The sequence below is a fragment of the Chiloscyllium plagiosum genome, chromosome 5, assembly GCF_004010195.1.
Source record: "Chiloscyllium plagiosum isolate BGI_BamShark_2017 chromosome 5, ASM401019v2, whole genome shotgun sequence".
NCBI lineage: Eukaryota > Metazoa > Chordata > Chondrichthyes > Orectolobiformes > Hemiscylliidae > Chiloscyllium > Chiloscyllium plagiosum.
Genome location: NC_057714.1, coordinates 66,448,429 through 66,463,696, shown reverse-complemented (window position 1 = coordinate 66,463,696; position 15,268 = coordinate 66,448,429). Strand labels below are relative to the sequence as shown.

The 15,268-nt window shown below is 40.3% G+C and overlaps 1 protein-coding gene across 2 annotated transcripts in view; it reads right to left on the bottom strand.

Moving 5' to 3' along the window:
• dnah5l (dynein, axonemal, heavy chain 5 like) overlaps positions 1–15,268 on the bottom strand; it is a 362,555-nt gene that overhangs the window by 124,445 nt on the left and 222,842 nt on the right. For both annotated transcript variants that reach the window (XM_043690231.1, XM_043690232.1), the window contains 2 exons: positions 14,272–14,552; positions 5,000–5,215 (listed from right to left, as the gene is read on the bottom strand). In XM_043690231.1, coding sequence (XP_043546166.1) covers positions 5,000–5,215; positions 14,272–14,552 — 497 coding nt within the window. The remainder of the gene's footprint in view (positions 1–4,999; positions 5,216–14,271; positions 14,553–15,268) is intronic.

Sequence of the window (15,268 nt, the reverse complement as noted above, 5' to 3'; positions counted from 1 at the left end):
GGAATTGTGGCAGAAGATTCTCTAAGATGATGGCAGACGAGTTGGCAAAGGGGCAACCATGAGACCCAGAATCGGTATTGGTATCAGTGACATGGGCCCAGCAGCAAAAAATGGCACCTGAGGATTGGCAACTTCGACATTGGTTGGGTCTCACGCTGGCAGTGGCAGAGGTGCACCACAGCAATATCGACAAAAGTGGCTTCTGCGGTTGGCATTGGAATTGGAGATATTGGGCTTCAGCTGCAATTGGTATGCCTGAACTGGACTACGATGTGGGGGAGTTGGTGGGCCCAGAGCCCATTGTGGAGATACCGCCAATGTCGAACACAAGAAGAGAGAAAGATTACTCTTTTTTAAATTATATTTAAGTCTCATATCTAAATTTTGGTTTTATATCTTAATATCTTCTGTAAGTCAAAATGGTGTGGGGGCATGGTGGTATATTACACTTTTCACTAATTATTTGTTAAATACAAGTGACAATAAATCATTGAAATTGAAATTCAAACTACTTACCTCACAGACAAACAAGCGCCAACCCATACCTCTTACATGCCCTGACTTTGACCTGTCGCTCTCTTCCCTGTGCTGGACCAGACATAACCCCTTTCCCCAGCAGTGGACTGGGCTGGACTGGACACTCTCCTGTCAGACCCGACTTGACACTATTCCTTCTCCCCAACTTCAACTCAACCGAACTGCGCCCTGGGCAGACTTGATCAGCTATTCTAAACGCTGTGCCAATTTCTTTGTCAGTTTGCACCCTGACAACTTACCTACTTAGTATCACACCCCTTTCCTACCTGCCACCCTACCTACCTGACACATTACTACCCACCCAGCTGGCACCTTATATATCTGCCACCATATCCCTAATCATGTGGCAATCAACATCTACCCAGCACATTCCCAGCTGACATCCTACTTTTCCTATAAGCTGTTCGTTTTCTCATCGGGAGGCTCACTGATGATGTTATCCAGTATGGTGACAAAACGTCTGAAAATGAACCTTTCAGTGAGCGAACCTATATCTAGAACCTCAACGTGAGCTACAAATCTTCTCAAAACTCACGAATAATGATATCAATTGTGAAAAAAGAAATAACCACTTGAAGAAAAAAACAATTTGGTTCAAAATCACATTATTGTGTCAATAGCAAACTCTGGAAGGTATTAACACACATTTTAACCCCTCTTGACAACAACATTCAAATCTGCAATCAAATGTTCCAAACAGAAAATGATGCACCTCAAGCCCTTTTAACCTGAACTCCATCAGTTGCCTACTTTACATTTTTAATTCAATACTTCATCTTTCCTTCCTTCATAGAGTCATAGAGATGTACAGCATGAAAACAGACCCTTTGGTCCCGACCATGCCGACCAGCTCCATCAGTTGCCTACTTTACATTTTTAATTCAATACTTCATCTTTTTTCTCTCTCGTCCACTTTCCTTCCTTCATAGAGTCATAGAGATGTACAGCATGAAAACAGACCCTTTGGTCCCGACCATGCCGACCAGATATCCCAACCCAATCTAGTCACACCTGCCAACACCCAGCCCATGTCCCTCAAAACCCTTCCAATTCATATACCCATCCAAATGCCTTTTAAATGTTGCAATTGTACCAGCCTCCACCACTTCCTCTGGCAGCACATTCCATACACATAACACCCTCTGTGTGAAAATGTTGCCCCTTAGGTCTCTTTTATATCTTTCCCCTCTCACCCTAAACCTATGCCCTCTAGTTCTGGACTTCCCCACCCCAGGGAAAAGATTTTGTCTATTTATCCTATCCAAGCCCCTCAAAATTTTGTAAACCTGCATAAGGTCACCCTTCAGCCTCTGACACTCCAGGGAAAACAGCCCCAGCCTGTTCAGCCTCTCCCCATAGCTCAATTCCTCCAACCCTAGCAACATCCTTGTAAATCATTTCTGAACCCTTTCAAGTTTCACATCATCTAACTGATGTCCTGTACAGCTGCAACATGAACTCCCAACTCCTGTACTCAGTACTCTGACCAAAAAAATGAAAGCATACCAAACGCCTTCTTCACGATCCTATCTACCTGCGACTCCACTTTCAAGGAACTATGAACCTGCATTCCAAGGTCTCTTTGTTCAGCAACACTCCCTAGGACCTTACCATTAAGTGTATAAGTCCTGCTAAGATTTGCTTTCCCAAAATGCAGCACCTCACATTTATCTGAATTAAACTCCATCTGCCACTTCTCGGCCCATTGGCCCATCTGATCAAGATCCTGTTGTAATCGAAGGTAACCTTCTTCACTGTCCCATTTTGGTGTCATCTGCAACCTTTCTAACTATACCTGTTATGCTCGTATCCAAATCATTTATGTAAATGACAAATAGTAGAGGACCCAGCACTGATTCTTGTGGCACTCCACTAGTCACAGGCCTCCAGTCTGAAAAACAACCCTCCACCACCACCCTCTGTCTTCTCCCTTTGAGCCAGTTCTGTACCCAAATGGCTAGTTCTTCCTGTATTCCGTGAGATCTAACCTTGCTAATCAGTCTCCCATGGGGAACTTTGTCGAATGCCTTACTGAAGTCCATAAAGATCACATCTACCACTCTGCCCTCATCAATCCTCTTTGTTACTTCTTCAAAAAACTCAATCAAATTTGTGAGACAAATCCATGTGACTATCCCTAATCAGTCCTTGCCTTTCCAAATACATGTACATCCTGTCCCTCAAGATTCCATCCAACAATTTGCCCACCACCGACATTAGGCTCACTGGTCTATAGTTCCCTGGCTTGTCCTTACCACCCTTCTTAAACAGTGGCACCACATTTGCCAACCACCAGTCTTCCGGCACCTCACCTGTGACTATCGATGATATAAATATCTCAGCAAGAGGCCCAGCAATCACTTCTCTAGCTTCCCACAGAGTTTTAGGGTACACCTGATCAGATCCTGGGGATTTATTCACCTTTATGGGTTTCAAGACATCCAGCACTTCCTCCTCTGTAATATGGACATTTTGAAGGTATCACCAACTATTTCGCTACTTTCTATCTCTTCCATATCCTTTTCCACAGTAAATACTGATGCAAAATATTCGTTTAGTATCTCCCCCATTTTCAGTGGCTCAACACAAAGGCTGCCTTGCTGATGTTTTTAATTGTCACAACGTACTTCCTATCGTGTTCATCATCGTGCCCCATTCCAACCATCATTAACTCCAATGTATTTCATTTCCATACCTTTCAAAATACTTTCCTTTTATTAAATTTAATCAATGGATGTCAATGTTGTTGGTATTCCAAATGTGACCAATGATGCAACTAACAGAGTCACCCATCAATGTCGCAAAGACAATAGACAATAGGTGCAGGAGTAGGCCATTCTGCCCTTCAAGCCAGCACATCCATTCATCATGATCATGGCTGATCATCCTCAATCAGTATCCTGTTCCTGCCTTATCCCCATAACCCTTGATTCCACTATCCTTAAGAGCTCTATCCAACTCTTTCTTGAAAGAGTTCATTCATTTATTTCCCCATACAGTCCACAGCACATTAGCTACACTGCTGACATAAATGGTCACCAGTTCAGGTTTGATGAATTCCTAGAGGTCCAAAACCAATGCATATGAAATCTGGACATGTAGTATGCAGTCACATGACATCAGATCACTGCAATTTGCAAATATTATTATCCAACAGTTTTTTAAATGTACTTACACATGTGGATGATCTAAAAAAAATGCAAAATTTTGATTGCATTTGAGACACATAAAAATAAATAAATTCCCAGCCCCTGAATGGCATGGGCCATGCCAAAAGGTTTGGCAGAATCACATGAGATGGCCAGTGAGAAGCAAAAATCCCATTTTCCAACCAAGTGTTGAATAGTGAGATGAAATTCTCACCAGTGAGTGACAAGTGGCCTACTTGCATGTATTAACATCCTGAGTATTACTTAATTTCATCTCATTGATATACAGTTTCCCATTCTCCCAGCACAGCACCAATCATTCTCTGTCCAACATGTCCGGGACAAATAAACAAACCATGCAGGATAGCTGTGACCTGCCAGCATTTCACTGGGTGCATTATGGGCTTTTAAAGAGAGACCAGAAATTCCTCGAAGTCCCAGCAGGAGGCAGTACTTTGGCTTGCAGGGAGTGGGAGAATACAATGGGAGGAGTGCCATAAAGACTGTTCTTAAGAAGCCGCATCAGAGTCACAAAAGTAACGTTTTATCTCACTCAACAGATATAGCCAGACCTGCTGAATTTCACCAGCATTTATACAAAATCATGAAAGGTTAGAACAGAGCAGATAGGGAGAAAGTGTTCCCATCAGTAGAAGAATCACAGCCAAGCAGGAGCAGATTTTTAAACATTGGCATAAGAAGCAGTGGAGACATGAGGAAAATCTTTTTCATGCAGCATGTATTTAGGATTTGGAATGAATTGTCTGAGAGTGGATGCAGATTCAATTCAGATAGTTTAGTGAAACTGAATTATTACCTGAAGCGAACGAATGCACAGGACAACAAGGAGAGAACCAGGGAGTGACACAAGGTCATTTTCTCCTTTGGACAGACAACAGAGACATACCTAGCTAGACATTCTAATATCTCCAGTAGATTCTTATTTTGCTTGGTACATTCAGTAGATTATTTTTAGATGTGAGAAGTTTCAATTGACAACTTAATTTCCATCAACAGAGTAGTTGTTGAATGATGGGAAACAGTTGATTAGTTTCCCCATACATGCAATTAATTGGTAGAGGTTTGGAGATAATAGTGAATCCAGTTTTGGGGCATCTCTAGAGACCTTAGATTAGTCATAAGATACCTTTCAGTTCTGGATGCACCACTGTATAAAGGTTCTTCATTGTCAAAGGAGATTGACCAGAGTATAATAAATCAAGTTCCAAACTTTAACTAAATCGATTTAAATTCTGATAATTCACAACTGAAATCAGCTCACACAGACAAAAATGACAGGAATGGTTTATTACCTTTACAAATGTCAGCAACATGTTAAGAAATGATGAGTTGTTCATCAGCTTTGAAGCTTCACCCCATGAAGGTTTCACACAAGGTCGATCTGGATCAAGAGTCACAGAATCTACTTTTCTTTGGAAGAGAAGCAGCACACAGTCCATGATTCGCATGATCAAGTGAGGTGGTTTGCCTAACTTGCGCACTGTGGCAATATCAGCAGGTTTGATAGTCTGGAAATATTTTAAAGCAATGTACATTATTATTTCAGTTAAAGACTTCTAATCTTATTCATCAACAATGCAAACAATCACTAATAAAGATTCTGTTAAGTTACTGTTTAATATACTAGTTAAGTACACTAGTATATATCCAGCACACTAATGTTCCAAAACAGAAATTGCTCAAGAAATAATTCTGAAGAAGGATCACTGGACTTGAAATGTTAACTGTATTATCTTCAAAGATGCTGCCAGACCTGCTATGTTTCTGCAGAAGTTACTGCTCTTGTTTCAGATTTCCACAGATCTTCATTTTATATTCTTATTGCAACACTGAAAAATGCACATTAATATAAATACATCACAGGGTAACCACTGACTTCATGGGAGAAAATGAGGACTGCAGATGCTGGAGATCAGAGTCAAAAATGTAGCTGTCCTGCTCCTCGGACACTGTCTTCACGCTTATGTGTTATGTAAGTGCACATGCTCTAAAACGCAGTCAATCTGTGGCAAAAATTAAAATTTATCGACATAGTTTCTTAAATTAACTTTGAATGATGAATTTAAGGAAAATTGCTGTGGTATGTCCAAGATATACAATATTTGTTTGGTCCATCTGCCAACTCATACTCAGGAAATCTAAGCAAACACACAATTGTTTGTTGTGGTTCTGTTCGCCGAGCTGGGAATTTGTGTTGCAGACGTTTTGTCCCCTGTCTAGGTGACATCCTCAGTGCTTGGGAGCCTCCTGTGAAGCGCTTCTGTGATGTTTCCTCCGGCATTTATAGTGATTTGTACCTGCCGCTTCCGGTTGTCAGTTCCAGCTGTCCGCTGCAGTGGCCGGTATATTGGGTCCAGGTCGATGTGCTTATTGATTGAATCTGTGGATGAGTGCCATGCCTCTAGGAATTCCCTGGCTGTTCTGTTTAGCTTGCCCTATAATAGTTGTGTTGTCCCAGTCAAACTCATGTTGCTTGTCATCTGAGTGTGTGGCTGCTAAGGATAGCTGGTCATGTTGTTTCATGGCTAGTTGGTGTTCATGGATGTGGACCGTTAGCTGTCTTCCTGTTTGTCCTCTGTAGTGTTTTGTGCAGTCCTTGAAGGGATTTTGTACACTACATTGGTTTTGCTCATGCTGGGTATAGGGTCCTTCGTCCTGGTGAGTTGTTGTCTGAGAGTGGCTGTTGGTTTGTGTACTGTTATGAGTCCTAGTGGTCGCAGTAATCTGGCTGTCAGTTCTGAAATGTTTTTGATGTATGGTAGTGTGGCTAGTCCTTTGGGTTGTGGCATGTCCTCATTCCATTGTCTTTCCCTTAGGCATCTGTAGTTGATATTGCGGGGGTATCTGTTTTTGGCGAATACATTGTATAGGTGTTCTTCTCCCTCTTTTTGCAGTTCTGGTGTACTGCAGTGTGTTGTGGCCCTTTTGAACAGTGTCTTGATGCATCCATGAACACCACCTAGCCACGAAACGACAAGACCAGCTATCCTTAGTAGCCACACACTCAGATGACAAGCAACATGACACAGGAGGCTCCCAAGCACTGAGGATGTCACCTAGACAGGGGACAAAACGTCTGCAACACAAATTCCCAGCTCGGCGAACAGAACCACAACAATGAGCACCCGAGCTACAAATCTTCTCACAAACTTTGAAAACAATTGTTTACAATTAGAACATGACATTAAAAGGTTGTAAAAAGACAGAAACTGATTTCTGGCACTTTTTCTCATCAACTATTATATATTTAAATATCGCTTTAAAAAAGCAAGACATTGAAGCTTTTTGTCTTTCACTCATCAGGACTGAAACATAACAAAAAGTCAATAATAGAAAGGCAGCAACAATTTATACAGTATGAGAAGAGACTGTTAATTGGTTGGCATGAAAATGCAACAGGAACTGTTAATCGTATTTCTTTGATGGCAATTCAATTTATCCATTAAGCTTCATTTGGCAAGAGTTTTGTCTGCAATGATCTGCTCCAGCCCATAGTCTTATATGAGACCTTCCATAAGATATATGTTGAATTGTCACAGTTCTCCCATCACATTAATGCATTTCTGGCTTGACAACAGAAATCTGGGAACAGGATAAGGGATGGTGATGTGTCCTGAGTGTAGCATATGGGAATGTACTGATTGTGACGTAATCCCAGACAACTCCATTGGCAATAACTGTCTGCAGCCTGTGCAACTTCACCTCAGAGTTATCGAGCTAATGTTTAAGCTGCAGGCATCACAAGTCATTGGGAAGTTAACAAGATGACCTTCACATCCCTGAGGATAAGCAGAACTTCAGAGTGGGTCAATGGTCAATGTCAGGTAGTTGTGACTGTGAGTCAGGCAGTTATAGGGGACCAACATATAGCGATGGAGAAGCCTTATTCCAACAGACAGGAGATGCTGGCGACTGTATGAATGCGGAGAAGCATAGTTGTGCAGGTGATCAAATTCATCATGGCACCACGGTGCAGGATGCCTTTCAATGCAAGGGCAGAAAGGAATAAGGTATTATAAGAGACAATATATATCAGGGAAACCTGACCCAGATCTAGAATTTAGGTGATAATCACAATTTCATGATGGATATGGAGGAATATTAGCACACATCCACTGTCAGTGTAAATACCTCTGTTGCTCAGGCTGTTATTTTTGTTGGAATGAGATAAAACTCACATACAGCAGGTATCTTTGACAGACAGCAACATCAGCCGTGTCTATGCAAACAAATTATGTTATGATTCAGTGGCAGATAGGTGCTGGAAGCAACTAGCTTCATGCAAACCCCTGCATGAGGATTTACTGTCACAGGAATCTCTTTCTGGCAATCTCAGAAGAAAAGAGTTTCATTGGCATCCCTGCTTCATTACCACAATAACCAATGGTATTTACAGAACACATTCAGCAGTTTAAAATACCTCCAAGCACTTCACAAGAGCATGTCAGATAAAAACTGACACCAAGCCAAAGAAGTTGAACACTAAGACAAAGATTCAAATGGCTGATCCAAGAGGCAGCCTTTAAGCAGCATCTTAAAGAAGAAGAGATAGGTATAACTATTTGTGACAGGATTCCAGTACTTAGCAACCAGACAGCTAAAGGCTCAGCTGTCAATTATGGAGAAAAGGAAGTTGGTGATACACAAGAGATCAAAACTTAAGTGTTGTAGAGCTTGAGAGAAATGCACAGATAGGGAAGTTACAGCAGTACAGGGTGCTGCTATCAAGGGATTTGGTGAAAAGAAAACAAGATGACATATAGATATGTCATCTCTTGGTGACAGATTTACAGACACCTGTAATCAAAGGGGCAGCTCATGCTGTGGAAATAAAGGTCAGTATTTACACTACTGGATCTTCCATGCCTCCACTCCAGTGACAAAGTAAATTGATTTTTATCTTCACAAAAAGGGTAAGAGGTGCCTATTGCAACACCTTTCAGCTATTTGTTTACAGACTCCATTTCATTCTTCCATGTTGGTTTTGCTTTGATATTCATCCTAAAAAGGCTAAAACTTAATTCCTGACGCATCCTCATTTCAAAGTGGCCTTTCTCTCTTTAACTGGAGGTGCCAGCTCCTACTCCAAAACATTACAGGTAGTCATATTCTCTGTGTCTGGCACCAGCGGTGCAAAAACATATTTAGATTATATACCTGAGCTGCACTTGACGTTAGCAGAAAGCATAGCTCTCCATTTTCCCAGCATGTAGTGCAGCAGATGCAATGTGACCACTGTAGCAGTTACACAAATGATCACAATGTCAACTTCATAAAAATTACAAGTGTGAGAAAATTGACAGTTATTGAATAAAGGGTAAAAACAATGACTGCAGCTGCTGGAAACCAGATTCTGGATTAGTGGTGCTGGAAGAGCACAGCTGTTCAGGCAGCATCCGAGGAGCAGTAAAATCGACGTTTCGGGCAAAAGCCCTTCATCGGCCTGCTGTTATAACCAAGTAGTTTCAGAACAAGAAGACCAAAGCTGAAGGTTGAGAACTGAAATTTAAATAAATTATGGAACTAAAACAACACTGAATTATTTCCAACTGTTATGAGAAAATCAAAAGAAACAAGAGCAGGAAAAGGTTATTCAGTCCATCAAGCCTGCCCTACCGTTTTCTTTTCTATTTTATTGTTTATGAGATGTGGGAAAGTCTGCCTATATCTGTATTCACAAGCAGAATGTATTTTAAAGGATGCATTCTAAATGGCAGTACCCCTACCAATCAGAATCTACTTGCCAACCAATCAGCACTTTCTTCTCAGTATAAATGTTGGTTTTTCAAGCGAATTGCTATTCTTGTGAAATGTCCTGATGAGTGAAGATGAAATGGTTCAACAAAATGTGTTATTTTCAGGAGTACAAAATGGATTTTCAGCAAAAATCAGCTGCTAAGGAATAAATGAAGGTTTCACTGCATATAATTGTGCCATTAAGACACACTGTCTCTACTTAATAAAAGATCAAATGTTAGTTACATATTTATTAAAAATACTTTATTTTTATTATATAGGTGCCACAAATCCTTTGGGTGGGAATCAGGTGGCTTTTAGGAACGGTGGCTGAGGAGAAGGTTATATGTAAACAATGCCTAAATCCAATAGAACTGTCCACCTTGTCACAACTTGTCAATAAGGGAAGGGCTTTGTGTCACGGTAGTAATCAGGAGACCCAGGTTAATGATCTGTGAACAATGATTCAAATCCCACTGTAGCAGATGTTGAAATTTGTATTCAATAAAATATGTAATTAAAAATGCCAGCCTCATTGTAACCATTGTCAATTGTCATAACAGAAAACCCAATAGGTTCAATAGTGCCCTTTAGGGAGTGGAAACAGCTATCCTTACCTGGTTTGGTCTCCATGTAATTCAAGACCCACATTAATATAGTTGACTCTCATCTCTCCTCTGAAATGGCCCCAGGAAGTCACTTGGGGTCAAGACAAACTTAAGGACAGGCAAGAAATTCTGGTTAAGCCAGAGATATCCACATTTTATGAAGAAAGTGCTGACCTGTTACCAAGTACCAGCTATCAAAAAATGTCAAAAATTGTATTTAGAGACTGAGATTGTTTATCTCAATCAAATGTGTTCTATGATGTAGAAATTTTAAAAGTAGAATATATATCCTATGTGCATGTGTACTTGTGACCATTCAATGACTTGGTATTGTAGGTGACAAGGAAGGCAGTGGTAGGTAGAAATAGTCAGTAAGTTGGCATAGGAGAATGAGGGGTCATTTAGTTGCATGTGTTGACATGAGTGTGCCAGGAGAGTAATGAATGTGAGGTAATGTGAGGATGAGAGATATAAAATATTTCTTCCCTTTTGGATAGGCAGATATCCCTTTGGATCTGGATCCAGGATGCTTTTGGTGAAGTTAAGTCACTGTTTGGGAGAGGTAAAATACCTTTTGATGGAGATACTGCAGACTTTGGGGTTGTGAAAAGACATGTTTGTGCATAAGCAGTGCATAAACTCATTGAGGCTGAAAAGTTATCAAAAAACTGTCCAAACCATTCATATTTTAAAAAAAAGAAACAGTGCTAGCTATTTCAGAATGTTTATTTATTTAAAACAATTATAGGATTTGTACTACATGACTGATTTCCCAAGCTATAATTTTCACAATGGGGTATTTAGTGATGGACAGCTCCAATTGCTTATTGAATGGAAATGTTGACATACTTGACAATGGTTAAGTGTATTTTTTATTCACAGAAAGGGAAAACACTGCAGATGCTGAAAATACGAAATAAATACAGAGAATGTTGGAGAAACTCATCAGATTAGGCAGCATCTGTGGATAGAAACACAGTCAATGTTTCAAGTCTGATGTAGACTCTTCATCAGAACTGATGTAAGTCATAGAGCAAAAGTCTTTGAAGCAAAATGTTTATTTTCAGAAGGAATTTGTTGAAGTAAATCAATATGCTGAATGTTTTGTAGCAATAAGAGTTTGATTTTTTCCCAATAGCGACATCATCAATAGATTATTAAGTTTATTTCCTGAGATAATGCCTCCTGATTAACACCCAAATTAGATAATACTTGAATTGACATGAATTGGGAAAGTCAACAGTGGTGAGTTGGGGATAAGAATTGGCACCGGAGTGACTATGTCTGTAACAAATCAAAAGATGACCGGAGACATATTGGATATGAAGGACCATGGGAAATATGTAAGTTGGCAAAAGGGTATGAGCAGCCATGGGTTTGGGTACAGGGGTACAGGTTGTCATCAATGGTAAATGAAAGAAGTGAGGAAGTGAGAATAATAAGAATCTTTTACTATTTTAATTTAAAAATTGAACAAAGTGCTGAAGCACTGAGGCAGGTTTTCAGCTCAGCCTATGTCGAGAAGTGCCAACCTCTTAGGGTCTTACCCAGCCTGACTCCCAATCCACACCCTGGTCAGCCGCCACTCTCTCACTCCCGCCACACACTCAGAGAATGGAAGTCAGAACTGTGGCCATCCATTAATAAAGATCAGGTTCACAGAACTAGAATTTCCCCTGACTTTGTGCACCTGACCTGGGACTGAAAACAGCCAGAGAGTTCACATCTCACAAATTAATTTTCTTACAGATTACATTGACTCATGTTAAGTCAGCTGAAAACTTTACTAGCTAGATCAATATGTTTTATGCAATGTTGTTTGACAAAATCTTATTGTACATGGTATAAGAACCTAACAATTAAGGCCAAAGAAGCATTTGACCCAAGTAATAAGGCTAAAGCTGAAAACCACAATAACATATACTTACCTAGCACTCTAATGTAATAAGATGTCCCAAGGTACTTCACAGGTGCATTATAAAATGCAATATGACACTAGGCATTTAAATCGATGTTAAGTCAGGTGACTAAGAGGTCAAAGAGGTAGGTTTTAAGAAATGCTTTAGAAGAGGAAAGCAAAGAGGCAGAGCAATGTTTGGAGGATATTCCAAACTCAGGTCATATGGAACTGAAGACACAGGAATCACAATGGGAAAATAAAAATTAAATTGAAATTAAAATTAAAGTTGAATGTAGATTTCTGTAAGGGATGCCAGAGAAGATTATAGAAAAATGGGTGAGTGAGCCACAGCAGGTTTTGAAAATAAGGATGAAAATGTTAAAACATAAAAATTGCTTTAGTGGGAGCCAGTGTAGGTCAATAAGCCACAGAGATGATCGGTGAACATGACTCAGTGTGAATTGGAAAATGGGCAGCAATGCTTTGGATGATGGAGGAATTACAAAGGGTATAATAGTGTGTGGAAATAGTCAAATCTAGAGATAACAAAGATAACAAAGCTCTTTAATAGAATTCTAGCAAGTGTCTTTCAACAGCAGATGAACAAAAGACAAAGTCAGTTGGAATATCATGTTGCGGCTGTACAAGACTTTGATGAGGCCACTTTTGCAATTCTACGTACAATTCTGGTTGCCCTGCTATAGGAACAAGGTTCTTAAACTAGAAAGAGTACAGACAATTTGTACAAGGATGTGACAGGGATTGGAGGGTTTGAGTTATTAGAAGAGTCAAGATAGGCTGGCCCTGGAGGGTCAGGGACTGAGGGCTGACCTTATAGAAGTTCATAAAATCATGAGGGGCATGGAATAAGGTAACTAGGGTGGGGGAGTCTAAAACTATAAGGCATCAGTTTAAGGTGAGAGGGGTAAGATTTAAAAGGGGCCTAAGGGGCAACTTTTTCACACAGAGGGTATAGTGTATGTATGGAATGAGCTGCCAGAGGAACTGGTGGAGACAGCAAATAATTACAACACTTAGAAGACCTTTGGATGGATGCATGAATAGGAAAGGTTTAGAGGGGTATGGGCCAAATACCGGCAAATGGGACTAGTTCAGTTTAGGTCACCTGGTTGGCATGAATCAGTTGGACTGTTTCCGTGCTGTTTGACTCTATGACTGTCTAATAGATGTCCCTGCTGATGATGCAAATAGATGGTTAAAAGCTCATCTTGGGATCAAACTTGATGTCAAAGCTTAGAACAGACGGCTCAATCTAAGATTATCTTCGCCATCGTCAAGAAGAGGGATGTAGGCAAATGCTAGAGCTCTGAGTTTGGAGCAAAAACAAAATGCAATGGTTTCAGTGTCCCAAGTATTTCATTTTCTGAACCTGTGACGTATATTTATGAATATAACAAGATCAATAAAACTGTAGGAAAGTAGATGGTTATGAAAAATATACAATTCCAAATTTATTTAGCTGCATCTCTCCATTGCAATTTGTGTGCATTTCTATGCTGGAGAAATTGACAGGTTAGATGACAAAAAGTTGTTTCTCCTTGAGGGAGAGTCTAGGATCAGACAGCATCATCTCAGAATAAGGAAGAATTTGTTTTCTCAATGGATAGCGAACCTATAGAATTCCTAACCACAGAGGGTTGTTGAGGCTGGTCATTAAATACATTCGAGGCTGAGAGAGTCATTTTTAATCAGTAAGGGAATCAAGGGTAAGGGGCAAAGGCAGAAAAGTGGGGCTGAGGATTATCAAATCAGCCGTAATTTCATTGATTGGCAGAGCAGATGCAATGGGCTGAGTGGCCTAATTCTGGCTCTTTGTATTATGGTCTGTCAGTTGTACACAGTGTTTTATTAATAAATTGTCTCAAGAAAAGATTGCAGTTTTATTAAAATTCTGATAAGTTCAAGGAATTCCAGACAGCGAACAATGTAAATACTTTGTGCCATCTTTTAAGTTCTACAGGCATCAAATTGTTCCTCCCATCCCAAGCATGTACACCCATTGTAACAGGCTCTCAAAAAATACATGGTGTGCTCAGAGAAGTTCTTTAATAGAAGCCTGATAAATATGTGGTGCCAGAAAACGATTGCTTCCTTTCTTTCACCCTGAAGAGAAAATGTAAAGATCAACAACATCATCTTTTGTGGATATTAATAGAATAATTGAGAAGGAAGGATTGGAAAATAAATTCATGTTAACACATGCCTAATAGTTGACTACTTTAATGCTTGACCTTGCCAGTTCAGAATTAGTAAATCTGAATGCGCACAATGCACTGACATATATTGTTAGGATACAAACCTGCAAAGCTGCTTCTGCCTCTTCTAAAGCAGGCTTAGCTGCCTCCAATTTCGTCTCAGCTATTGCTTTGTCGGCTGCAATTTCATCTACAATTATCTGAGCCTTGTCTTTCACTTTTTGAACCTGCGTTTTAACTGTTTCGGCAGCCTGGGCCTTTAAAGTCACTTCCTCGAGAACTTCATCTGCTTTTTTTGAAGCAACTGCCAAGTCTTTTTCCTTAATCACAAGTTCTTTGGACAGCTCATTCACTGACACCTCGGCTTCCATTAGCTTTGCCAGACCTACATAAAAAAGGGACAACAGTTTCAGTGGAAACAAGTGCCAGTTTTCTTGAACTAAATTGACAATCTAATTCAGAACATTAAAAATCAATACATTTTAAGATCAATATTGCTATGGTGCATCTTAAGGCTTCAGGCAGCAGTATAATAGATTCCTTATAACAATACTATCACAGTTATGTTTTTTTTAAAGTAAAACAGAGTGATAAAGGAATCTATTTGTAACACTGCAAAGACATGGGTCCTATATTTGAACGACATGCACATATTTATGTTTCTCCACTGGTGAATTTAAAGATGGGATAACCTGCCGTGCCCAGTATGCAGCCTCTATGCTGTGTACCCACCCACGTCTGTTATGCCTGTAACTTTATGGGGCGGGGTGGAACAAGATATCACATGGTCCTCCCACCCTGGCTCTGCTGAAGACCTTCAAGAGCAAATTAATGGCCACTTAAGAACCATATTGTGCCATAGCTAGTATTTTACACACGCCAGGGTGTGTGTGTGTGTGTGTGTGGGTGTGTGTTTTTCGGGGTGGTGGGGAGGTGGGGAGACACCCACATCAGACAGCAGCTTAAGCTGTGCAGACTGGTGTAGGGCAAGGGTGTGACCTTTACAGGCCTCGTGAGGCCAGTGAGACATCCCATCTCCAGATTGTCTGCCTTTACAGTTTAAGCCTCTATCTTACCACTTGAACAATGCTTTACACCCCA